The sequence below is a fragment of the Dendrobates tinctorius genome, unplaced genomic scaffold (genome assembly GCF_039654945.1).
Source record: "Dendrobates tinctorius isolate UK_male_01 unplaced genomic scaffold, ASM3965494v1 ptg000081l, whole genome shotgun sequence".
Taxonomy (NCBI): domain Eukaryota; kingdom Metazoa; phylum Chordata; class Amphibia; order Anura; family Dendrobatidae; genus Dendrobates; species Dendrobates tinctorius.
In genome coordinates, this window is record NW_027361749.1 from 9,548,588 (window position 1) to 9,575,277 (window position 26,690).

Here is a 26,690-nt window from a genome sequence, read left to right on the forward strand (position 1 = left end):
CCGAGCACATGAATTGCTGGCTTTTCAAAGGACATCGAGCGTAAAAATCAGACAGCACTCGCATGGTCCGAGTGCTGTGTGATTTTTTTCTCGCACCCATAGGCTTGCATTGGCAAGTCTCAGCAGAGTCTCGGTGACAATCGCAGCATGCTGCGATTTTACACACATGGAATACGCCCGAGAAAATAAACGCTGATGTGAGCTGCCCCATAGATTAACACTGGGCCAGGTGCTATGCGATGTTTTCTCGCATAGCACTCGCCTGTATTCTACGGTATAGTGTGATGTCGGCCTTACAGTAAGACTGAGATCCATAAACATCTGCATGAGCTTTTTTTTGTACAGAAAAAATTCACATATTACTTGGACTCTTATGTGCCTCCATATTATGTTAAAGAGGGGCTTTCCCTGTATTTTTTCTTCACCTGAGTATGTCACTTGGCATTGCTCCATTGATGCTGAAATAGTTTTCCCTCTGTAATAAAGAGAACTCAATATGCAAATGTTCATTTCAATCAACTGGGCATATACCACTGAACTTCTCTGTAGGCATTTGCATTTTCTCCTCCATGATGCAGGTCAATCTAAACACAGATGTATCAAGAGGGGGAAAGCAAAGGCCCCAAAAGAAGTTCACAGTTACAGCCTGGTCCAACATGTTTTCCCGAGAGATTTGTTTCATGTGACCATGCTGGGTACTCATCTGTCCCTGGGTCCCTTAAAGCTATTGATGTGTCGGAGAACAGGAGAACAGCAGACATAGAGCAGTAAAACAGGGAAAAAGCAGCACTGTGCATCGCATATAAAACAGTTGGTTCAGGTGTTCTGGCTCTTAGGAGAGCAGCATGGATTATCAGTATCACATTTTCACCAATTGCAGCCATTTTTCTGTGGGGCTGTGCCTGTGGGGTGATGTGACCTAGGGCTGTTTGGACTTTGTTTTTGCAGCTTGAGTGTTGATTGTCATCTGGATAGCTTTCAATGCTGGTGGTGGTTACCACATTGCACCATACCTTTAAGGTTGAGGACCCACTAAGTGGTTTGCAGTGATATGGCAGTGGGCTTCATGCAGCCTGATCAGAATGTTAAACTAAAAAGCTTGTGCTTAGTTTTACAAATGTTTATTAGCTGCAAAAGAAACTAAGAAAGTGTAGATAGAGAGTATTGAAAATGTCTTCAACAGGCTTATCTCATCCAGTTAAAAAGTCAACATTTTATTGATACCTTACTTAAAAGAAAACAAGAAATTTTCACTGTTACGGACAAATATATAATAGAACATCTAATATATAATAGAACAAATATTCATATACAATATATACAGAAACAAGATGCCACATAAGTACCTAGGGGTTTTGGAATAAGTGGGTAGGGAATCAGAGAGGAGGCCTAAATCCTTTCCCTTGCATTTACTCCCTAATAATACCCCTACCTAGCCGAGGGAGGAGGTTTTGTGAAGTGACTTTTCGAAATGTAGATTATCTGCCTTTTTGAAAAGCAGTTTAACTGGTGTGGTTTCAAAGACTGATGATGCCAATTTCTCAGCAACATGATGGAAAATGGGCATCATGAATATTTCAAACCACATCAGTTTATCTATCTTTGGAAAAGTTACCTTCCAAAAATCTTGTGATGAACTATGGGGAAACATGCTGAGGTCGTGGTCAACAAAGTAGCTATGTGGGGTTTTACTCTAAGTGATAAGCTGAGACATCTTGATCTGCCATGGATTGACATACATGGTCTATTTTTCATTGTAAAATTAGGTTCATTTCTTATATTATAGGCACTTTAGCACAATTAGCACTTTATATAATGGACACTGACACTTTATACTTAAATATCAACTAAGATTTATCAGGATCCCTTCCTGTTGATTTGTCAGTTACTACATGTGATATTGTCAATGTTACTTCATTTTTTACTGTCACTACTATTGAGGTTGTGGCACATTATCAGCTATGTGGAGTACTTGCATGCATAATTAGGGTGCCAACCTCCGTGGAAAGGTAGGGGTATTATGACATGCAGAAGTAGTGTTAACTGCTGTTGCTTCAAAAGCATCCAACAACTAGAGGGGTTAACATAGTCACAGGAGACAAGGAGTGGTTAGTACAGCCCTAGGGGGATTGTGGGAAACTAGCTTAAGGGCCTGTCACACTAAGCGATATCTCTAGCAATATCGCTATAACTTGTGACGTTATAGCGATATTGCTAGCGATATCGCTGTGTGTGATACTTACCTACGACCGGCTCCCCCGCTGCTTATTGCTGATCGCTCAAGAACAGGCTGAACTGTTTCTCGTCGTCAGCTTCCTGTGGCGCTTCCTGTGGAGAGACGAGCGACGAGCTGGGCGGGAGGACGCAGGATCGCCGAGTGTGATAGGTAAGTAGCGACCCCCGTCCCCAGCGATGTCGCTGGTGAGATCTGTCTGTGTGGCAGCTCACTAGCGACCACTTAGCGATGCACCAGCGATCCTGACAGCATCATATCGCTGGTCGGGATCACTGGTGCATCGCTAAGGCTAGTTTCACACTTGCTTTTTTTTGCAGCGCGTTTTTCCCGCAAAAAAACGCATTGAAAAAACGCATACATAAGCATACAACTGCTGCGTTTTTTTCAAGCATTTTTATGAGCATGCATGAAAAAAACGCAGCGTTTTTATGCGTTTGTATGCGTTTTTACCGCGTTTTTACCGCGTTTGCATTTTTTTCAAACATTTTTAGGTGGCCCCTCACACTACCCAAACCATGACTTTACTAACCCTAACTCTGACCCTAACCCTAACCCTGACCCTAACCCTAACCCTAACCCTGACCCTAACCCTTAACCAAATCATACTTAACCCTAACCCAAACCCTAAACCCTAACTAACCCTAACCCTAACCCTGACCCTAACCCTAACCCTAACCCTTAACAAAACCATACTTAACCCTAACCCTGACCCTAACCCTAACCCTAACCCTGACCCTAACCCTTAACCAAACCATACTTAACCCTAATCCTGACCCTAACCCTGACCCTAACCCTAACCCTAACCCTAACCCTGACCCTAACCCTTAACAAAACCATACTTAACCCTAATCCTGACCCTAACCCTGACCCTAATCCTTAACAAAACCATACTTAACCCTAACCCTGACCCTAACCCTAACCCTGACCCTAACCCTTAACAAAACCATACTTAACCCTAATCCTGACCCTAACCCTGACCCTAATCCTTAACAAAACCATACTTAACCCTAATCCTGACCCTAACCCTGACCCTAACCCTAACCCTAACCCTGACCCTAACCCTAACCCTGACCCTAACCCTTAACAAAACCATACTTAACCCTAATCCTGACCCTAACCCTGACCCTAACCCTTAACCAAACCATACTTAACCCTAACCCTGACCCAAACCCCAACCCTAACCCTGACCCTGACCATAACCCTAACCCTAAACCCCCTTAACTAACCCTAACTCTAACCCAAACCCCTAAATTCCATGGTTAAAAAAAAAAAAACGCATATGCATAAAAACGCATACATGAGCATGCCAGTGCGCACATATGCGCATCCATAGGCTATAATGGCCATTTTTAGCGCAAAACATGCGCATATGTGCGCATGCGCTTTTTTGCAGGGCCAAAAAATGCAACATGCTGCGTCTGGAAAATACCAACGCACACCCCAAAAAAACGCAGCGCATGAAAATCGCATACATGCGCTTACCAGCGCGCAGGTATGCGCACCCATGTTAAATATAGGGGAAAAAACGCATGCGCAGGTATGCGTTTTTTTCCAGCGCTAAAAAACGCAAATGTGAAACCAGCCTAAGTATGACAGTACCTTTAATGTTCTGGCAGCAGCCAAAGAGATTAGTGGCGTTTGTCTGTGATCTGTCTAAAAAAGTTCAGGCAAGTGAATGAGAGGGACACAGGATTCCATTACAGAGTGGAGCTGGACTAACTAACCCCTGTACTGCTACTTGAGAAAATCTATCAGGAGCAGGAAGATAAGGACTGGAAGAAGTTGTGTTACAGGGATAATCTCCCTGAGCAAACCCTCCCCCCTCCTCCATTTCACTTTGCTACAAGGAATGCTGTGTACTACTGTGCCTTTGTAAAGAGTCTTGATTAGAGATGAGCGGTGTTCGAGTCGAACTGTTTGCCAATTTCAAATCCGAGTTGTTTTGGGCGGTGTTCGAGCCGTTCGCCGAACTCGAACACTTTGCTTAAAATTCTGCTGTTCGAGGTTACGTTCGAGAATGGTTCGTTCACCAAAAGCATAACTTTATTTTTACAGTAATAATGGTTTTCAATGTTAAGAGACAGTTTCATGGCATAGTTGCCAGGGGTGGGGGGCAGGGGATAGATCTGTGCTGAAATAACGCACATCTCTTTTTTTTTTTCTTTCCCGCATTTACAGTGGGGCGGTGCAGTTTCTCAGCCTATCAGCAGCGCACACACACAAAGCAAAGTTTTTTCACACAAGCAAGGGCATTGGCTGTGTATGTCACAAGTCCTTGCCCTATAAGAAGCAGCCATTTCACCCCATCGCCACCATTTTATCACTGCTGCAGCTTGTGTTAGACGGCACCGATGCTGCTGTGGGTGCTCTACTGTAAATAAAAGTGAGAATTTACAACGAATTCAAGCTTACATACAGAGAGAGATTTAGGGAGTAGGGACTAGTTGTAATTACAGCCCTTTTAAGGGCTACGTTAAAGCAGTTCATAGCAAGTGTAGGCAGGCAGGTCTGTGCTAGTGCTGTGCTAGTCTTTTTCACAGCATCTGTCCAAATCTAGCTCAGCCAATCCTAGCATTCTCTGTTACTCAGTGGTGTAGTCCACCTGTCAAGGAGCTACACCGTGTGTGTTTCCAATAATTTTTTACCGCATCTTGTCCAGAAAAACCTTTTGGGGATAGTAGCGGTGTGTGCTAGTCAGCGGTGTAGTTCACCTGTCCAGGAGCTACACTGTGTGTGTGTTTCTAATAATTTTTTACCGCATCTTGTCCAGAAAAACCTTTTGGGGATAGTAGCGGTGTGTGTTACTCAGCGGTGTAGTTCACCTGTCAAGGAACTGCTCCGTGTGTGTTTCTAATAATTTTGTACCGCATCTTGTCCAGAAAAACCTTTTGGGGACAGTAACGGTGTGGACTACACCGCTGAGTAGCACACTTGTCAAGGAGCTACACCGTGTGTTTCTAATAATTTTTTTACCGCATCTTCTGCAGAAAAACCTTTTTGGCCTAGTAGCGATGTGTGCTACTCAGCGGTGAATTCCACCTGTCAAGGAGCTACACCATGTGTGTTTCTAATAATTTTTTACCGCATCTTGTGCAGAAAAACCTTTTTGGCTTAGTAGCGGTGTGTGCTACTCAGCGATGTAGTCCAACTGTCAAGGAGCTACACCGTGTGTGTTTCTAATAATTTTTTACCACATCTAACCCAGAAAATCCTTTTGGGCATAGTACCACAATTTGGTCACTGAGCTCTGCTTGGTTTCCATCCATTGTTATTTGGGCAATCATCTACAGAGTTGCCAATAATTAACTTAACCATCAAAATGAGTGGCAAAAGGTCTGCTGCTGGTTGAAAGGGGAATAGGCGTGTTGCAAAGGGAAAAAAAAGGTTGTGTCCATGGGGCAGGTGCTAAAGCAACTGGAACATCTGCCGAAGAAAGACCATCTTCCAACCAAAGTAAGATGTCTACTTCTTTTCGTGGACAATCGGATATGATCCCCTTCTTGCAGACACGCCAATCACAAATTACAGATGAGGCACAATAAGAGCAGGTGCTTGAACAGATATCAAGTGCTCCCTCAAGTGGGCTCTCCTCCACCTCAACTACAACCTCACAAATACTCCAGCCCTCAGAGTTGTCACCCCCAGCGCACTTGCTTCCTCACAGCTCCCAAGTCTCTAGCCGCCCATCTGAGTATGGTGTATCACAGATGGTTGAGTCTGCAGAGCTGTTTACTCACACTATCGCCTGGGAATCAGAGGTCTGCTCAAAAGCTTATGTGAGTCCAGGCGAGGAAATGATGTGCACTGATGCCCAGAAGCTTTGTGAGTCAGATCCAGGCCCAGATGAACAAGATTCTTCTGAGCATAATCTAGACCCTCGTTCCCAAACTGTAAGTCATGTTTGTGGAGAAAATGAGGAAGATGATGATGACACTCAGATACCTGATTGGTCACGGCAGGAAGAGGTCGGTTCTGAGGACGAGGGGTGTGGGAACACAGAGGGTGATGATGACGAGGTTGGAGATCCCACTTACCATCAACCCACAGTCCTCCAGTCGAGGTCAGCAGAGGAGGTGGAGGAGGATGATAGTGACAAAGAGGTTAGGTTGCGCCTTCCTGGACAGAGACGGAGTACTGGAAGCACGTCAACAACTGCATCCTCAACCACAACTGTACCTGTGAGCAGAAGTTGTGGTGGCTCCTCAGGTTGCATGGTCTCTAAGCCTTGCATAGCCTGGGCATTTTTTGAAATTCCCAAGGATGACCCAACGCATGTGATATGTAAGATTTGTCACCAAAAGCTGAGCAGAGGGCAAAAACTCACTAGTTTGAGTACTTCATGCATGAACCGTCACATGGATATGAGGCATAAGGTACAGTGGGAAGCTCACTGTGCTACAATGCGGCCCAGCAGCCCTGCCCAACCACCGTCTGCCCCATCTTGTGCATCCGCGGCCTCATCATCCTCTGTGACTGGGGGGACAGCAGGCACACATGTGTTTGGACGCAGAACATCCACCTCTTTACCTGCAACAGCCAGTGTGCTTGGCAGGTCGTCCTTTAATTTGGAAGTGGAAACACCTGCTGGTGTCTCTGCGACCTCGAGAGCACCACATTCAGATCAAGGCAACATAATTGTTCCACCTGCACCTTCCTCACAGACCAGCAGTTTGCCGGGGACACCCTACTCAACCCCGTCTAAGCATAGCAGCCAGCCCTCTGTCCCTCAGATGTGGACAAGTAAAAGACCATTTCCTCCTACACATGACAAAGCTAAGAGGTTGAATTTCACCATCTGCAAGCTCTTGGCTACAGAAATGCTGCCTTTCCGCCTGGTGGACACAGAGGATTTTCGAGACCTTATGTCGGTTGCAGTGCCCCAGTACCAGATGCCCAGTCGCCACTACTTCTCAAAGAAAGCTGTGCCTGCGCTACACCAGCAACATCACCGCTTCCTTGAGAAACTCTGTGTGTGACTGGGTGCATTTCACCACAGACACGTGGACGAGTAGGCATGGACAGGGGCGTTACATGTCTCTGACTGGGCACTGGGTAACTATGGTGACAGCAGGAGAAGGGGCTGCTGTCCAAGTCTTGCCGTCCCCACGAGTTGTGCGTCAATCCTCTGTAGGTCGAAGTTCCTCCACTACTTCTGCCTCCTCAACCTCCTCTCGGTCCTGCACCCAAAGCCTGTCTGGTAATGCCACCCACGTTGTAACTGCGCAGAAGGAATCCTGCACACCTCCTTACTATGCTGGCACCAGGGCTCAACGGCATCAGGCGGTGTTTACATTAAAATGTCTGGGAAATGTGAGTCACACAGCTGAGAAGTTGTGGTCAGCTCTGGAGACCGAGTTCCATCGATGGCTGACTCCACTGAACCTGCAGCCAGGAAAGGCCGTGTGCGACAATGCTGCCACCTGGGTGCGGCCCTTCGCCGGGGCAATGTCACACACGTGCCTTGTATGGCTCACGTTTTGAACCTGGTTGTCCAGCAATTTGTAGCCCGCTATCCCAGACAAGATGGTCTTCTGCTGAGAGCACGGTCGCTGTGTGCTCACTTCTGCCGTTCGCATCCCGCAGCTCAACGACTCACATCTCTCCAGAAGTCGTTGGGCCTGCCAGTTCACTGGCTAAAATGCGATGTGCCTACACGGTGGAATTCAACTCTGTACATGTTGTAGTGACTGTGGCAGCACCGACAAGCCCTGGTGCAATACGCTATGACGTATAGCCTGGGTCACCGGGATACAGAGGTGGGGCAAATCACGCTGCAGGAGTGGTCTCAGATCAGGGACCTACAGTATGCACCCTTCTGCAGAGTTTTGAAATGGCGACAAAAATGTTTAGTGCTGAAGATGCCATTATCAGCATGGCTATTCCTGTCATTTACATGCTAGAGCACATGTTAAACAGTATTCGGAGTCAGGTGGTGGGACAAGAGGAGGAGGAGGAAGAACAGGAGGAGTTGTATGCGGAAGGGACAATATCTCCAAGGTCCAGACGGTCGGCAGTACCCAGGCGGCTGGCATTGGAGGGTCTGGGAGAGGGAATAACGAGGGTACATGGTAGCAGCCAAACTGTTGAGGAAGACGTAGGAGCCAAGGAAGAGTTGGAGGATGAAATGGCGATGGGCATGGAGGACTCATCAGATGAGGGAGAGCTTGATGATATTTCTGTTGTGCGAGGTTGGGGGGAGAGGGCAGAGGAACGAAGCATGACTCTTGACTCACCGCCACCAAGACAACAAGGACTTGGTCCTCCTGGATGCGCAAGACATATGAGTGCCTTCTTGCTGCACTACCTGCAACATGACCCTCGGATTGTCAGAATCCGAAGTAATGCCGACTACTGGGTTGCCACACTCTTAGATCCAAGGTACAAGAGTAAATTGGGTGAACTAATTCCTACCATAGACGGGGATTCACGCATGCAGGAGTATCAGCAGAGGCTGTTACAGAATCTTACATCTGCATTTCCACAAAACACCAGTGGTGCACGTAGTGAATCTCAGAGTTCTAACTTGGCAACCGTGGGACTGTCGAGTCATCGCTCTAACCATACCGCTAACATCGTATCTGGTGGTAACAGCAATTTTTTGCAGTCGTTTCACCAATTTTTTCGGCCATCCTCTGCAAGGCCACAGGAAACGCAAAGTCTGACACATAGTCAGCGCCTAGAGAGGATGGTACAGGAGTATCTCCAAGTTAACATCGATGCCATGACTGTGGAACTGGACCCTTGCTCTTTTTGGGTTTCCAATCTGCAAAAATGGCCTGAGCTCGCCACTCACGCCTTGGAGATCTTGTCGTGTCCCGCAGCCAGCGTTCTCTCTGAACGTGTGTTCAGCGCTGCTGGTGGTGTGCTGACAGACAAGCGCACATGACTCTCCACTGACAATGTAGACAGACTTATGTTCAGAAAGATGAACAAATCGTGGACCCGCAAGGAATTTTCAACCCCTGTGTCATCCTGGGGAGACTAAAAGCGTAATGATTTATGAAAATCACCTCAGCAGAGTCAGCAAGCATTTAAAGCAACTCTGGGACAAGTGAAGCCACTTAAGTGGTTTCTGTGCCCCAATTTTCTCCTTGCTGTGTTTTACATGGCGTTGGCATCGGCAATTCAAGGTGGGTGGGGTCATCCCCCCTTTTAACCTTAAGAAACTACATAGACTATGGCTTGGGGTTACACAGATGGGTGAGTCTGCAGACCTCTTTAGTCATACTATGGCCTGTGATTCAGAGGTCTGCTCCAAAGCTTCAGTGTCTGCTAGTCAGTGGAGTAGCCCACCCGTGAAGCAAGCTGCAATGCCTGTTTATGTAAGAAATAGTTTTTAACTTTATTTAGCCCAGTGAATACTGTGGGCCTAGTACCTGTGTCTGCTACTCAGTAGAGGAGTCCACCAGTGAACCAAGAAACGCCACCTGTTAATGTAATAACTAGTTTTTAACTACATTTAGCCCAGTGAATACTTTGGACCTAGTACCTGTGTCTGCTACTCAGCAAAGGAGCCCACCCGTCAACCAAGCTATGCCGCCTGTTTATGTAAGAACTAGTTTGTAACTCCATTTAGCCCAGTGAATACTTTGGGCCTAGTACCTGTGTCTGCTACTCAGCAGAGGAGCTCACCCGTGAACCAAGCTATGCCGCCTGTTTATGTAAGAACTAGTTTGTAACTCCATTTAGCCCAGTGAATACTTTGGGACTTGTACCTGTGTCTGCTACTCAGCAGAGGAGCCCACCCAAGAACAAAGCTATGCCGCCTGTTTATGTAAGCACTGTCTGCTACTCAGTAGAGGAGCCCAGCTGTTAAGCAAGCTATAGCACCTGTGCTTTGGACACTTAATTTTCTCATTCTGTCAGGAATGCCTGTTAGGCCTAATTCCGGAATTCCGGTTGACCTGCACTTACTGGGAAATCGTCGTTCGCGGGGAAGAATTGGAATCCCAGATCCCCATCACTAACGGGGTTCAGCGGGTTACCCGAACCTGTCAGCGAAGAGTAGACACATGCTGGTCCATTCAGTGTAGCGCGCGTGCAGCCCCGGACATGTAAGGGCATGACAGACCTGCTATTGCTCGATAACGCATGGCAGAGCCTCGCGTGTCCCTGTAATAAGCTGGACACGGACCGCGGGGGCATGCCGGAGTCTCGTTCGTTAACGGAATTAAGCTGACAAATTGCTAGCACAACCAAAAATGGCCATGCACCTCCACCCACAGAATCGAGAAAGCTTGCAATCTGTCAATGCTTTCCGTGGCCGGCCAGGGTGAGGTTTCCCGTGTGGAGTCCAATTAAGCCGCAGCCTCCACTCCTAGTGGTGCCATTCCAGACATTCCTTTAAGGTTCAGCTTTGCAACCATACTCCCCCCGGAAACCAAAGACTGTGCCTTCATGGACGCTGTTCGGAGGGTCGTGGGAATAACGCCGCCCGATCGGCAGTTGGCATAATTTATGGTGGGAAGTCCGACGGTATATGATCGTCTTCGATTTTAGAATTTTTTTTTATTTTAGATTTTTATTCCAGCCTTTCTGAATTTTATAAGGGCATGATATGCCTATATCTGTGTCTCCTCCTCCTTTTACTCCTCCACCTCTTTTCTATATGTAGTTGTCCCTTTTCCATGTGTTATTTGTGTCTTCTGAGCAGTTTGTCTGCTTTGCGACACCTTTGAAGGTGTTTTGCATGTGTTTTGTATGTGTTTGTGTTTACCTGCCATTGTTTTCAATGGGGTTCGACGGTGTTCATCGAACGTTCAGTGAACTTGTCTCCTGTTCGACGAACCGAACTCAAACACTAGGGGGGTGGCTCAACACTAGTCTTGATCTGTGCTGAACTGTGCTATCAAAAGAGACTGTTAGTCCATGTACCTCTTTGAAGCAGCTGCACTGTTTATGAAGATTGTGCTTAAGGAGTGTAGAGACACTGACTCAGGGGAGTACAGGAGGTCTCCACTTCCCCGTTCACTATCGCAGGGCCACAATTGTTATTGTTACCCAGGTTTTCCCTTTTGTTTAAATTCGCCTTACTGGAGGCGGGGTTTCCAGATATACGTGTATTTCCGAAATTCGCCTGTTGGAGGCGGCGTATCCAGCTGCACGTTTTATTATTTAAATTCGCCCAACTGGAGGCAGTGTATCCAGGGTCACACGTGTCATCTAAATCCGCCCTGCTGGAGGCGCTGTGTCCAGCCACGCGTGACCATGACATACAGTAAATGATAAAGTGACTTTTCTTGTGTCCTGACTTACTACTCTGTGCCTTCTACTTTCATCACAATCTCTGGGGGTCTGCCGTGGCTGGAGAGGGTTTAACAGCTGCACTGCCATCACCATCTACTCCCCCAGGGATCATCTGCAGTGCCGGCTATACTACAGTCGAACACTCCAACTGGCGTCAAGAATCACTACATAAACTTTATCCCCATCCAATTCTACCCCTTTTACATGACTGCCTGGGGCCACGGACCGGGTCACCGCCACTGTGACATCTCCCATTGAAGTTAACGGGCTCGGTACCGAGTATCCCACAGCCCCTCTGGTGCATCACATCTAATCTGATTCCCTCTCCACTTGTTCCTAAAAACTGTAGGTACTTATGTGGCATCTTGTTTGTGTATATACTGTAAAGCAGCGGCGTCCACGCTGTGCAGAGATGAGGCAGTGACCCAGCAAGTTCAAACAAAAAAATGTGTTTAATGTCCATAAAAAACACTCACAGTGCACAACACGCTGTATCCTCCGGATCGCAGCCAGGAAGCAACAAAACAGTTTGTGGCCAGTTGCCGTGAGCGACCGCGTTGCCCGGGTATGAAAGGGGTGCCAGTCCTTGGCTCAGCTTGGCCCTGTGTTGCTTCACACAGGAAGCTCTGCAGACCACTGATCTCTCTCTGTGCACATCAGAACTGACACACCCAAACCCTTTCTGCAGGGCTTTTTTTTCCCCTTTCTCCAATCTGTGGCCATAGGCTACTTATAAGACCTGGGCTGGAGGAAACGGACCGGACACCACTACCTTCCTGCAGTCCGTTTCAAAAATAAAAGCCCATACCGGGTTTTCCTGAATAAACTCCTTGGTCCAAATAACTTGTCCAGGCTCAAACTCACTTTTATTCTGCCCTTTAACTCACAGGCACACTGCTGCGACGACAGGGCACTCCAGCGGATCTAATACACTTCTAAGCGCATTCGAGGGGGACACATAGCGACCCTCACATAGGACTCCAGTCGCTGCCTCACATACCCTTTCCTCTGTTCAAGCTTGTGAGGTTGAACATTTGTCACCATACATGGGGCCCGTGACAGGGCATCCACATTTCCCTGTGCCTTCCCCGCCCTATGTTCCACTGAGAAACTGAAGTTTTGTAGGGACAGGAACCATCTGGTGACTCGTGCATTCCTCTCTTTTGCGTTTCTCATCCAGACAATGGGGGAATGGTCCGTTACCAAATGAAACGCCCGAGCGAATAATAGCGTAGGGACTTCAAGGCCCATTTAATCGCCAAGCACTCCTTCTCCACTACGCTATAATTTCTCCCTGCCGGGTCAGTTTCCTGCTCAAGTAGGTGACTGGATGCTCATCCCTGTTCACCTCTTGTGACAGCACCGCTCCTAGACCTACCTCTGAGGCATCGGTTTGTACAATAAAGGTCTTTTTGAAGTCAGGGCTGATGAGGACCGGATGTCCACACGGACCTTCACTGTCCTTTTACCTTTTAATAAGTCGGTTAGGGGTGTTGATTCCCCCGCAAAATTGGGTATAAACTGGCGGTAGTAACCAATGATGCCAAGGAATGCCCTCACCTGCTTAGTACTTAAGAGCTTGGGCCAGTTTTGTATGGCCTCAATCTTGTTTACTTGGGGTTTGATCACCCAACGACCAATCACATAACCCAAGTACCGAGCTTCCGTGAGCCCTATCACACACTATCACACATTTCTTTGGGTTTGCTGTTATTCCCGTGACTCGGAGCGAGTCTAACACGGCTTGTACCTGGGACAGGTGGGTCTCCCAGTTGGTACTAAAGATGACTATGTCATCTAAATAGACTGATGCGTATTTCTGATGAGGTTCTAATTCTATGTCTATCAGCCTCCGGAATGTGGCCAGAGCCCCATGTAACCCAAAGGGTAAGACAACATAGTGAAACAGACCCTCTGGCATGATAAATGCGGTCTTCTCTTTAGCCGATTCTGTGAGGGGAACCTGCCAGTACCCTTTAGTGAGGTCGAGCGTGGTGAAGTACTGGGCCTTTCCCAGTCTTTTAATTAGCTTGTCCACCCGAGGCATTGGGTAGAGGTCAAATTTTGACACCTCATTTAACTTCTTGAAGTCATTACAGAAGCGAAACAACCCGTCCGATTTCGGTATTAGCACAATGGGGCTAGCCCACTCACTTCGGGACTCGTCAATAACTCCCAATTAAAGCATTTGCTTCACTTCAGCCGCTATCGCTTGCCTCCTGGCTTCTGGCACTCGGTATGGTTTCATCCGTATCCTAACCTGGGGCTCGGTGATAATGCCATGCTGTATCATGGAGGTTCATCCCGGCAACTCTGAGAATACATCCGTATTCTGCTGCACTAAAGCTCGAGCCTTCCGTCGCTGGTGTTTTGTGAGGGCGTCATTTACTTTTACCTCACACCCAGCTGGGTCCTTGGCCATAGCCAGAGGGACCTCCGTTTGTATGACCGGAGTCACCTCGGTAACCAAACATTCTCGGTCCTTCCAGGCCTTTAGCAGGTTTACACGTTACAGCTGCTCGAGTTTCCTTTTCCCAGGTTGGTACACCTTATAATTCACTTCCCCCACTTTCCCCCGTATCTCATAAGGCCCTTGCCACTTGGCCATGAGTTTACTCTCTGGGGTGGGTACTAGTACCAACATCCAGTCTCCTTCTTTAAAGGTCCTGACCGTGGCCCTTTTATTGTACATGTGGCTCTGAGCGGCCTGGGCATCCAACAGATGCTCCATTACAATGGGCCGCATGATGGCAATCCGATCCTGCATTTTTGTCACATACTCAATGACACTTTATGGGGAGTGGGCTCCTGTTCCCATGTCTTTTTGGCTACATCTAGCAATCCTCTTGGGTGCCTGCCATACAATAGCTCAAACAGGGAGAACCCTGTTGACGCCTGCGGTACCTCGTGAATGGCGAACATTAGATAGGGCAGTAACATGTCCCAATCCCTCCCATTCTTGGCGATTACCTTTTTTAGCATGGCTTTGAGGGTCTTATTAAACCTCTCCACCAACCTGTCGGTTTGTGGATGATACACCGACGTGCGTAGCTGTTTGATTTGGAGCAGCTTACACAGCTCCTTGGTCACCTTAGACATAAATGGAGTACCTTGATCGGTAAGGATCTCCTTGGGTAGCCTTAAGCGACAGAACATGGCGAACAGTTCACGGGCTATTCGTTTAGCCGAAGTGTGGCGGAGGGGTATCGCCTCTGGGTACCGGGTGGCGTAATCTACGACTACTAATATGTGCTGGTGGCACCGGGCAGACTTTACTAATGACCCTACCAGATCCATCGCAATTCGCTCAAAAGGTACCTCTATAATGGGCAGAGGCACCAAAGGACTCCTGTAGTTCGTGGTGGGTGAGGTTAGTTGGCACTCCGGACATGTGTTGCAATACCTTTTGACCTCAACATAGACCCCAGGCCTGAAAAACCGCTGCAATATGCGCTCTAACATCTTTTTGGCCCCCAAATGCCCTCCCAACATCTGAGAGTGAGCCATATTGAGCACCTCCTGACGATAGGGTTGAGGCACCACCAGCTGTTCTACCACCTCATCCCTGATTTCATCAACCCTGTACAGTAACTCTTGGTTGATCTCCATCCGGGGAAACTCCCTCTCTGCTCCTGGTTGTTGAGCCACCCCATTTACCGTGATTACTCTTTCCCTGGCCTGGGTCAAAGTGCGGTCCTGGAGCTGGGCAGTCCCGAACTTACCAGGTGACACCTCTAGCTCAGGAATCAGTGAGTTCTCCTCAACTTCTCCTGCCAACACCTCTAGGGGAAACCTATCAGGATTATACTCTGTCCCTATGTTGTGACCCCCTACGGCAGGAGTCCCTGACTCAGGATCTTCAGGCTCAGTGCCCGGAATACTTTTTACCCTGGGAGGGTTAACCCTGGTCTCCCATAGGGACCAGAACAGGGGAAAGTCTCTTCCTAATACAGTCCCATACGGAAGAGTCTTTACCACTCCCACATTTTATCTCCCCACACGGGGTGGAGAACATGACCTCCTCAGTTGGGTACTCACGGAGGTCCCCATGTATGCACACTACCCCCACCTTCCGTCCATTAGGTCTATCCCCGGCAACCAGGGACCCGTGTACCAGGGTCACCAAACTCCCAGAGTCCAAGAGAGCATCCGTCTGGTACTCATTGACGAGTACCTCGCACCGCTGAGGTTCGGTACTGGCAGGGTATGTAGTGGCAGTGCAGACTGGCTGGGCATACATAGATACATGGCAGGTATACCCGCAGTCCATGGGTTCGGTTGTTAGGGGGGCAGTTTTGCAATCACATGTCCAGGCTCTTAGCACTGCCAACACTTAAGGACTGGGGCCCGAGGGAACCTTTGGGCTACGCTAGGGGACACAGGGCGGTTGACACTCTCCTTCCGAGATATCCCCTCAGTACGGGCACAATCCGTATTGGCCTTGGTGGAGGGTTGTAGACTTTTCCCAGGCTCCTGAGCTGATGGGGCCTTACGTGACAGCCGAAGTGGGGCAGTGTTCCGTATAAAGTCTTGAGTGGCTGTATACCGCTCAACCAGTCCTACCACCTGGTCCAGAGTGCCCGGGTCCCCTTGCCCCACCCAACGCTGTATGGCGGCTGGCAGGGCCCTCACCAGCCGGTCAACCATCACCCTCTCTACCATCTGGATCGGGGTTAAAGTCCCAGGCTTTAGCCATTTTTTAACCAGTTGCAGTAAGTCATAGGCTTGAGACCGGGCAGGGCGAGTCTCAGAAAAGGACCACTGGAACACCCATTGGGCCCGCACATATGTATTAACCCCCAGTCGGGCAAGGATCTCACCTTTCAGCTTCCCATAGTCCAGGGCATCGTCCCGACTGAGGTCCAGGTAGGCCTTTTGTGCATCTCCCATCAAGAAGTTGGACACCACCTCAGCCCACTGAGCCACCGGGAAGTTCTCCCGCTCCGCAGTGCATTCATAAATGGTGAGAAAAGCCTCCATGTCATCCTCAGGTGCCATTTTCCTCAGCGCTGAACGGACCTTTCACCGGGCTTCCGATCGGTATGTGGTGGCTGAGGTACCTGTCTCTTGCAGTGCCACAATCTGCTGCAGAATTAAATTGTTGGTCTGTTTCTGCTCCTCTTGCAGCTTCTGCCGTCGCACCTGCGAGGCGGCCATCCGTCTCAGTATTTCCTCCATCTTATCAGTCGACTTAAGCTGCAGCGTTGCAGCTTAAGTGGTATGCGACATGCAGCCCGCTTTGGGTATGCCTCAGTTCACACTGCCCGTATTCCCCAGCGAAGTGTAAAGCAGCGGCGTCCATGCTGTGCAGAGATGAGGCAGTGACCCAGCAAGTTCAAACAAAAAAATGTGTTTAATGTCCACAAAAAAAAACACTCACAGTGCACAACACGCTGTATCCTCCGGATCGCAGCCGGGAAACAACAAAACAGTCCGTGGCCAGTTGCCGTGAGCGACTGCGTTTCCTGGGTATGAAAGGGGTGCCAGTCCTTGGCTCAGCTTGGCCCTGTGTTGCCTCACACAGGGAGCTCTGCAGACCACTGCTCTCTCTCTGTGCACTCAGAACTGACACACCCAAACCCTTTCTGCAGGGTTTTTTTTTTACCTTTCTCCAATCTGTGACCATAGGCCACTTATAAGACCTGGGCTGGAGGAAACGGACCGGACCCCACTACCTTCCTGCAGTCCGTTTCAAAAATAAAAGCCCATGCTGGGTTTTCCTGAATAAACTCCTTGGTCCAAATAACTTGACCAGGCTCAAACTCACTTTTATTCTGGCCTGTGAGTCACAGGCACACTGCTGCGATGACAGGGCACTCCAGTGGATCTAATATGCTTCTGAGCGCATTCTGGGGGACACATAGCGACCCTCACATATGACTCCGGTCGCTGCCTCACAATACTGTATACAAATATTTGTTCCTCTAGTAGATGCTACTTTTCTGTTTTATATTTGTTTGTGACCGAGAACGTTACTTGCTTACGTGTTTAGCTACAACAGATCAAGCTTTGGCTGTGCGGTCTATGTCTTTTTTCTACCGTTTTTATGAAAATATTTTACAGAACATATTTTGTCCTCTTAAGACTTTCTCAGTAGCATCTACTGCAAAACTGGTAAGAAGGATACAAAAACACAGCATGGAGCATTTTCTAATCTTGCTCTTTGAAAGGTCCGTCCTTCAGTTATTTCACTACCTCTTCAGTGCTTAAAAAGCGATGTCTGGATGAGTGGTAACGAGGCCTAGGTATTCTGAGTTGTTTAAAAATTATTTCTATTGCTAAGAAAACTGTTATCTGGGATAACAATAGAGGTCTTGATTAAAATTTGAATATGTATTTGAATTCATGATGAACTTTTGGAAATTTGCTGTACCCGGAGAATTTGAGCAATTTGTAAATCGATATGTGTGCATCACAGGCGGCCCACTGTTATTTTACACAATGCAGAAGATTACATCAGCTTCATAAGGCGCACATGACGACGGGGTGCTTACAAAGAATGCACCGCACCTATCACATCACAGCCATCACAAAGTAAAGCACATGTCGCAGCATAGCCTATCAAAGCCTGTATACAGTAAAAACGGAGGCAGAAAAGGCAGCACAGCAGCCATTTTGGGGGTGAATTTTTTTAATGAGAAAGTCAAAGCGCACAGCTTAGCAATAGGAAGAAAGTGAATATACTGTACAAATAGTGTGCATGAGACAAAACAGCAGTGAAGAAACCGCCAAAACACTGAACAGACTGCACAGATAGTGTGTGTGTGTGTGGTGACAAAACAGCAGTGATTACCCATAGTCATATGTGTGAAAGTGCCTTGGATATTACTAAGCCTGTAATTAAACAGCTTGAAAGGGGTTGGATACATACAGTCATAGGAGACATCAGAGTTTTATACACGTCTTTTCAAAGTAATTGAAATACCTGCGATCCATGGCAAATTTATTTGTTGCAAATCGAATATTTTGAAAAAATTTGCCAAAGCTGATAAATGAAAAATTCAAAAGATGTAATCATCTCTACTCTATAAATCAAATATGAGACTATGGGCAAATTTCCATCTGAAACAAGTAAGGCAAAATATAAATGATTTATTTTTTTTACCATTTCTGCCTTCATTAACTTATTTGCTTGAAATAAGGCTGCGTTATAGAAGAGTGTTGCAAAATAAATCTTATCGATTAGCTCAGCCTATGTCTTACTTTTGCCAGGAGACCAGACTCTATTGTCAATGAGAGCGGAAGTGATATCATTTAATTGACAGATGCAGACAAGATGACATTTAGACCAAGTGCACACAAGCATATAATAAAAATCATCCAATTTTTATCCGAAAAAAGGACAATTTTTCACCTGTTTGGCCATCCATTTACACGCTGTATAGCATCTGTATGGCATTTATTTTAATATATTAGCAGAGAATAAAATTTACAAGATCAAACACTGTTTCCTATGTTTACGTTGTTGCACCCTATCAATTAAGTTTTTACTGTGGCTGCAGTGCAGACATCACTTGGACAGCAAAGCAGCCAATCAATGAGCTCCGAGACTCTGAAGGGAGCGCTCCGTCTACACTGACAGAGCTGCTGAGTACACTGACAGAGCTTCTGAGCTCACTGATTGGACGCTGAATGGTCAAGGTGACATCAGCGCCGCATCCAATGACTGACACAGGGAGCAGTGATGGAGATTTCCTGGTGGAGCTGGAGAAGGTGAGCACAACACGTTTGGTGTTTTACAAAAACTGCACTCAGGGTAGGAACTTAAAGGGATAATTCCATCTCCCAGATGCTATCCCAATATGTAGTACTGTAAGTGTAATATTAGTAGTATTAGCAAATACCTCCAATTAGAAATGTAGTATAGTTCTTCTGATTTGCCATGTTTCTATTCTCATTTGCAATAGCTTAGGTATCCATGGCTATGACCACTAGCAACTAGCTAACTTACTATCTGTCACTATGTTAGCGGTGACACCATGGATTCCTAAGCTACCGCAATGCCTTTCACATAAGGAATGAGACATAGCGTATCAGAAGAACTATACTACATTTGTAATTGGAGGTATTTGCTATTATTATTATTGTTATTATTATTAATATCCCTTTTACTTATTGGGATGGCAGATGGGAATAGCCTTTTATTTGAAAGGCTACAACCAATTAAGAATTACAATGTATCCATAAAAGTGGATGCTCTATGTTTGATCACTATGGGATCTGCTGATTTTCTGCTCTCATATACTTAAATGGGTGTGTCTCATCGAAATATGGAATAGACTAGAGCATGCTGATATTTTTTCATAGACAATCGGTCAGTGTAAAAAACGTAATCTGAGCTGCTGTATTGAATAACATTGATCTGAGTGCTATCAGTTTTTTTCATTGATTTAAAATATGTATGTGTGAATGTAGCCTAACAGGGGTATCACACAGGAACTTGTTTTCGATCATGTTAAGGGGTATGTTGCCACAGGTTGTTCTGCTGGTGAACTGGAAATGTAAAAGCTGTTCACTATCACAAGCCATGGTAGAAAACACCGTTGTAGAATACCGTGTGCATACACAAATATGTATATACTGTATGTTCAGTGTGTGAACGTGGTGCGTCAGGAAATCTCCGCTTGCCATTGAATTCATCCTGCACGCCTTTCCAGTTTATTAAAGAGGTTAAAATTTTATAAAATCCTGATGGGATACGGCTTACGTGCTCCATCACACTACCCATCATTTGCTTTTCAATCTAGATCGGAATGATCTTTCCTACTACTTTGCAATCACCTACCTGCACAGCTAATATTTTCTGAGCATTCCCCTGAGAGGCTGCCTGGAACCTGGCCAGCCCAGCCTGGTTATAGAGGCCTCGTTGTTTGAAGAACTCCACCATAGCCCGGTGCATCCTGCTCTGCAGCACCGAGATCTAAAAAAAAAAGAAAGAAGAGGAGGGGGTGAACAAAAAAAAAGCCACAAGCCAGAGCAGGAAAGGAAATTAATGGCAGTGTTCACGAAGAATGATGGAGGGAAATATAGAAAGCAGTCAATAGCCCATTCTGCACTGTACAGACCTGACAGGAATTTCACAGTCTCTTGATTTTTCAGCCCACTCATGTGCATTCATCAGAAACCAGTCACATCTGGCTGCCAAGATGGGGGGTTAATTTTCTCTAAATGCCTCAGCAGTTTTGTTCTAGCTGAAGCAAACTCTGTGACTGCAAAGCTGATGAGTAAAATATTTCTACCTCACCCAGTTTAACTCAAAACCGATAGCTTTAGGACATATTGAACCTTTTTGTTTTGGGCTTTTATTTGATAGAAGGAATCCTCGGAGGCCCTCAGAGTAGCGCGTCAGGTCAGCAAAACATTTAAAATGCAAGGTTAGGACTTTGATGGACATCATGTTTTTCCTTCTTTTTCCTTGTACAGCTTATCATAGCCTGGCAATGTGTCCTTCAGAGCATAGCAAAACTAAAGAGAATTAACTCAGCCATCAAACGCTGAGGGAGAACAATAACAGGATAGAAAATTCCACGCTGAACTCCCTATTAATCTGCCTCGCTCTGAACATGGGACATGTCAACATGCACCCGGACTAGAGGGAAAGTCGATTTTGAAAAGTGACGCAAGGTATCATGCAAAATGGATCGCATCCCGAGAATCGCAGGGCATACAGTGCCTAGAATAGAAGAAATTGTTATTGCAAATCCTGCAGAAATGATGAAAATATATATGTGTCCACATCCAGATGTCAAAACGGAACAATTTGAGCAATTTTGCCATTTTGAACTCATCATTTAGTTTGTAAATGAAGAATTGTTAAATATAATCATCAATAAAATAGATAAATGAGTAGAAGATGTGCACCAACGCACAATGCTGCAGGAAAAAAGGCGCTAAGTGCAGTATAAGGAGACTAAAATTATATATCAATCATAACGTGAGGTATTCCTCTCATCTTATAATGTTGGGCAGTAAGTGGGCACCACTCCACTGCGGGCACCACCAGTAACGGTGTGAAAACCTTCAAGCTATTCAGTCCAACAGGCAGAATAATGATGAATACCTGATGAAGGGCTCATTCATTAGAGCTAAAAAGGCATTGTTAGGGTACGTGCACACGCTGCGGAATCCGCTGCGGATTAATCGGCACGGATTTTGCAAAAACCGCAGATAAACCGCAGGTCAAAAGACCTGCGGATTATCTGCGGTTTTGCCTGCGGTTTGGTCCTGCGGATTCACCATCTCCACAATGGTGGAGATAGGAACCCGCTGCGGATTCCGCAGAAAGAATTGACATGTCAATTCTTTCTGCGGTTTCAAAACCGCAGCAAATCCGCGCGGATTTTTCCACTACGTCTACACAGCGTTTCTTTTTGATCATTCATTTGAATGGTACTGTACACCGCAGCTAAAACTGCTGCGGGTCCGCAGCGGCCAAAACCGCTGCGGAAACGCAGCAGAATCCGCAGCGTGTGCACATACCCTAAGTTTGTCTCTCAATAAAGTGGTCATCATCTTACTCACACTTGAAATCCATTATTCATTTTTCTGTGAAGCATCACTGCTACAAAAAAGTTAATCCCCTATATAATTTTTAAAAACTTAGATAGCAATGTTTGAAGGGAACTTGATAGCTGATTCATAGTACTTTTTATTTCAGCCTAATATATTTTCCGGCAGTATTTGATAGACACCACACTTTTAAAAGCTGGAGACTGTGCATTTTGAATGAGTAGTCTAAATGCCAGGGCTTGGCGGCTTCAAGCTACCCTTGTCTTGTTGACTGACAGGTCTACCCCTATACACACACATAAATAGAAAAAAGACATGTCATTGAAGGGCAGTGGGGTATGAGATGCCACTGGGAACTGGCCATGGACTAGTCAGCTAGGCAACAGTTGAGGAGGCTTGTTTAGAAAGCTGCGTTGTGCACATAGATTGACTGCCAGCTTGAAGAGCAGGTTCTGCCAGCCTATGTGGGGTTCATCATTATCAAAATGAAGAATTGGTTTGGATATCTACTTATTTTTATTTATTGTGCATTGCTTATATAGCGCTATCATATTCCGCACCATTTTACATACATTATTATTGCTGTCCCCAGTGGGTCTCACAATCTATCAGTATCTCTTGAAACATGGGGATAACATAGTAACTCCTTGCAGATGTTGTCCCTGATAGGATTTCACTAACCACTGAGCGACCATGTTTTATAGTGTTTTTGAGGTGCTGGATAGAGATGGGTGGATCCCTGGATGTTAGTGTCCAGCGGGATTGGCCAAACAGTTAAAAAAAAGTTTGGGTTCGGGTACCAGAACAGTACAGGACCCGAACACGGACCCCATTCACTTGAATGGGGGGCCTAAACAGCCACTGTTTGCCTCGCTGTAATGTGCAAACACTGCTTCTCATCACTGCCGGTCAGATAGCCGCAGTTTCCACGTTGTCAAATGCAGAGTGAGCCTGCACCTGTGATCGGAGGTAAAAAGTTTAGCTCTGGTCACCGGCATCAGGTGATGGGACTATTGCTTCCATCAGCTGACGCCTGCTGCAGCAAATAACAGTGAGACCAGGCGGCGGCTAATGGGAGCATTCATCAACCAGTGTCTGTGTTCTAAATAAATAACTTAAAAAAAGGGCATGGGTTCCCCTGTATTTTTTTTAAGGGGGTGGTATCCCAAAGGGGAGTAGTTGCCCAAAAGGGGGCAGTAACTCAAATAGGGGTAGTGGCAAAAAAGAGGCAGCGGCGAATGCTCCATTGGACTATAGCCAGGAACAAAGTAGTTCATGCTATGCAGGTCCATGCTATGCTGTGGATTTCTTGGCCAATAAAGCGTCACGACAGTGTCCCTTCTAGCTAGATGGGGAAAGTGTGATGGGACTGATAAACCCGGGGAGAAGGAAGTCTCTGAGCTCAGAGGTCACCTGTTAACGTGTCAAACCGAGAATAAGGCCATATTGGAAGATATGGAAATGCTCAGAGAAGCATTAAGAGGTCCTCTACAAGAGGAAGAGGTGGTGATCGCAGACTTACAGCGGCAGTGCCAGAGTGGTAATAAGATTGGAGCTGCAAACGCCAATCTTGGCAAGGGGTCTTGAAGAGTGTAAAGCTCAGGAAGAGTTTGCGCTAAGAGCTGAACAAGACAGTCACCTGGTCGTGGCAGATGTCTTGATGGAAATGTCCAAGGCAAAGCAGGAGCCATTCGTCCATGAAGAGAGTGAGATCTCGCTCTTCAAGTGCGTGGTAGAGATACCCAAAGACGTACGAGAAGCATGTGCCAGTGAGGCTGTGCATGAGGCCTTTAGAAAGGCAGTAAAAGCATGTAATATGAACTGGGCAAAAGAGACAAAACCGTTGCTGACACTGTTGACTTGGGCAGTCACAGTGAAGTGGTTGGCTATCCTGAGGAATATGCACCTACAATGCCTCCGCACAAAACAGATGATCCTGTTGAGGAATAAGGAAGCCGCTTAACATATGGAGCATGGCAGGAAAGCTCAAAGTCGGCTGGGCTTTGTGGAAGATATCATTCAAGTACCTAGAAATCTGGTGGGAAAGTCATTGGAAGACTTGGAAAAGTGATGCCCGAACTCAAGAATAGATCCGGTGTGGCGAGAGTGAGGGATCCAGCTGATGGTGAAGTCCAGGTAGCTGGTGAAGATGGGATGGTGCAATTTGTCATTGTTGCCTCCGTGGAAAGCCTTAGGAACATCTGAATGCTCCTTGAATATCGTGTGACATACCTGAGGGAGATAGAGCAGCTAAGACTGGACCGACTGCGGATTAATAAACAGCTGAAGAATATAAGATGGCGGCCGCCTTCGACTCAAGGTAAAGAGAACAGAAGGAGCCCTCCAAATAATGGAATGGCTGGCAGCCAAATAAGTTCAGGCCTCTTTCACACATCAGTTTTTTGCCATCAGTCACAATCCGTCAAATTTTGAAAAAAATGGATCCAGCAACTGATGCCACTGGATCCGTTTTTATCTCATTGACATATTAGCGTCAGATTGCTATGGATGGCTGCACATTTCATCCGACCGGACACGACGCACAAAGGAACGTTTTTTATCTCCGTCGAAAAGTTAGACAGCGACGGATCCGTCGCCGTCCATCGTCTGCTAGAATGGACGCCTATGGGCGATGGATCCGTCGTAGTCGGTCACATGACAGAATCTGGCGACGGATTCTGTTTTTTTTAACTGAGCATGCACAGTACCTCTGGTCATTGGTGTCAGCTGATGGGACAACTGATTCCATCATCCGACACCTACTACTATGAATTGCAGTGAAAGCAGGAGCGGCAGATGGGAGTATTCATCTGTCGCTCCTGCGCTGAATATAAATAAATAATAAAAAAATGGCATGGGTCTCCCCCCATTTTTTATAACCAGCCAGACGAAACTCACAGCTGGGGGCTGCAACCCTCAGCTGTCAGCTTCAGCAAGGCTAGTTTTCAAGAATAGAGGGGTTCCCATGCTTTTTTTTTAAATTATTTAAATAATTTAAAAAATGGTGTGGGGGTCCCCCCCATTTTTGACGACCAGCCTTGCTAAAGCAGACAGCTGGGGGCTGATATTCGCAGGCTTTCTCCGCTATCGAATTCACTTCAGGTCAGCCAGGGACTCCGCGCAGCCTCACTGACGTCAGCGGTAGTCACTGAGGCTGCGCAGACTCCACACCTGACCGGCGGTGAACTGACAGCATGGGAAACTTCCCCACTCTTATTAGTTAATCCCCGGTCAGCCAGGGCGCCTACGCAGAGATGAATTAATTCATTCTGCAATGGTTTACAACGGGGCCGGTAGCATTAGCACCGGTCCCCGTTGTAAACTAGTTAACCCTTGTGATGGATTGCAGCGGGGGACCTGACTGAACTGCGGAGAGGTATGTATATTGTTGTTTTTTGTTTTTTTTTTACAGAACATGGTCTTTTTTTGGATTAGCAGATTAATAAATGTTGTCAAAAACTTGGTGTGATGATATTATTAACCCGGCTTAATGTCACCTTTCAATAGCAAGGTGACATTAATCCCTTTATTACCCCATATGCCACAGCTTCACGGCAGTGGGAAGAGGGGAGCTAAGTGCCAGAATTGGCACATCTTATAGATGCGCCATTTCTGGGGTGGCTGCGGACTGGTATTTGTAGCAAGGCGGGGCCAATATCCATAGCCCCTTCCTAGGCTATGAATATTAGCCTGCAGCTGTCTCCATAGCCTTTCTGGCTAAAAAATATAGGGGGACCCCACGTCATTTTTCGGGGGGGGTCCCCCTATTTTAATAGCCAGTAAAGGCTATGCGGACAGCTGTGGACTAATATTCATAGCCTGGTAAGGGACCATGGATATTGCCCCCCCCCGGCTACAAATATTGGCCCCCCGGCTGTCGGCTTTCCCCCTCTGGTGCAGAAAAGCCCATGCCATTTTTTTAAAATATATATGGCTATATATATCTATGGATACAGTATATATATGGATATATCTATGGATATATTCATAGATATAGCCATAGATATATAGCCATAGATATATAGCCATAGATATATCCATATATATCTATAGATATATCTATGCATGAGAAAAATGAAGGCAGCACTCCTTTTTAAGAAAGTAGAAAAAATGTGTTTTTTTTATTTCAGACCCACATGGTTGGAGACGTTTCGGCTCATGCAGAGCCTTTAACAAGGCTCGATAAAGGCTCTGCATGAGCCGAAACGTCGCCAACCATGTGGGTCTGAAATAAAAAAACACATTATTTCTGCTTTCTTAAAAAGGAGTGCTGCCTTCATATTTTTCATGTGTGGATTTTGGCTTATGGGATATTTGCTGAGGAGGCCTGTGCACCCGAAGGAATTGGATTGTGCTGTTCCATTTTTTTGTAATTATATGGATAAATCTATGGATATATCTATGGATATATATATGCAAGCTATTTATCTATCTTTCCCATATCTATCTATAGATCTGCCTATCTGTCTGTGTTTTAAATAACGGATCCGTCAAAAAACGGACGAAAAAATGGGCGCGACGGATCCGTTTTTTCGATGGATCCGTCAGTTGGATCAGTTGAAGAAATGGATCCGTCACATCAGTTTTTCACAATCTGCGACGGATTCATCGATCCGACGGATTGTGACTGACGCCAAAAAACTGATGTGTGAAAGAGGCCTTACGCAATATGGTTAGGGGATTAGGAACTACTGAATTT

At 46.4% G+C, this 26,690-nt stretch overlaps 1 protein-coding gene across 1 annotated transcript in view; it reads right to left on the reverse strand.

The window, feature by feature from the left end:
* The window catches only part of CCDC178 (coiled-coil domain containing 178), an 805,328-nt gene that overhangs the window by 92,577 nt on the left and 686,061 nt on the right, over positions 1-26,690 (reverse strand). Inside the window, exon 19 of the mRNA XM_073583735.1 lies at positions 20,268-20,402. Within this exon, the coding sequence (XP_073439836.1) occupies positions 20,268-20,402 (135 nt within the window). The remainder of the gene's footprint in view (positions 1-20,267; positions 20,403-26,690) is intronic.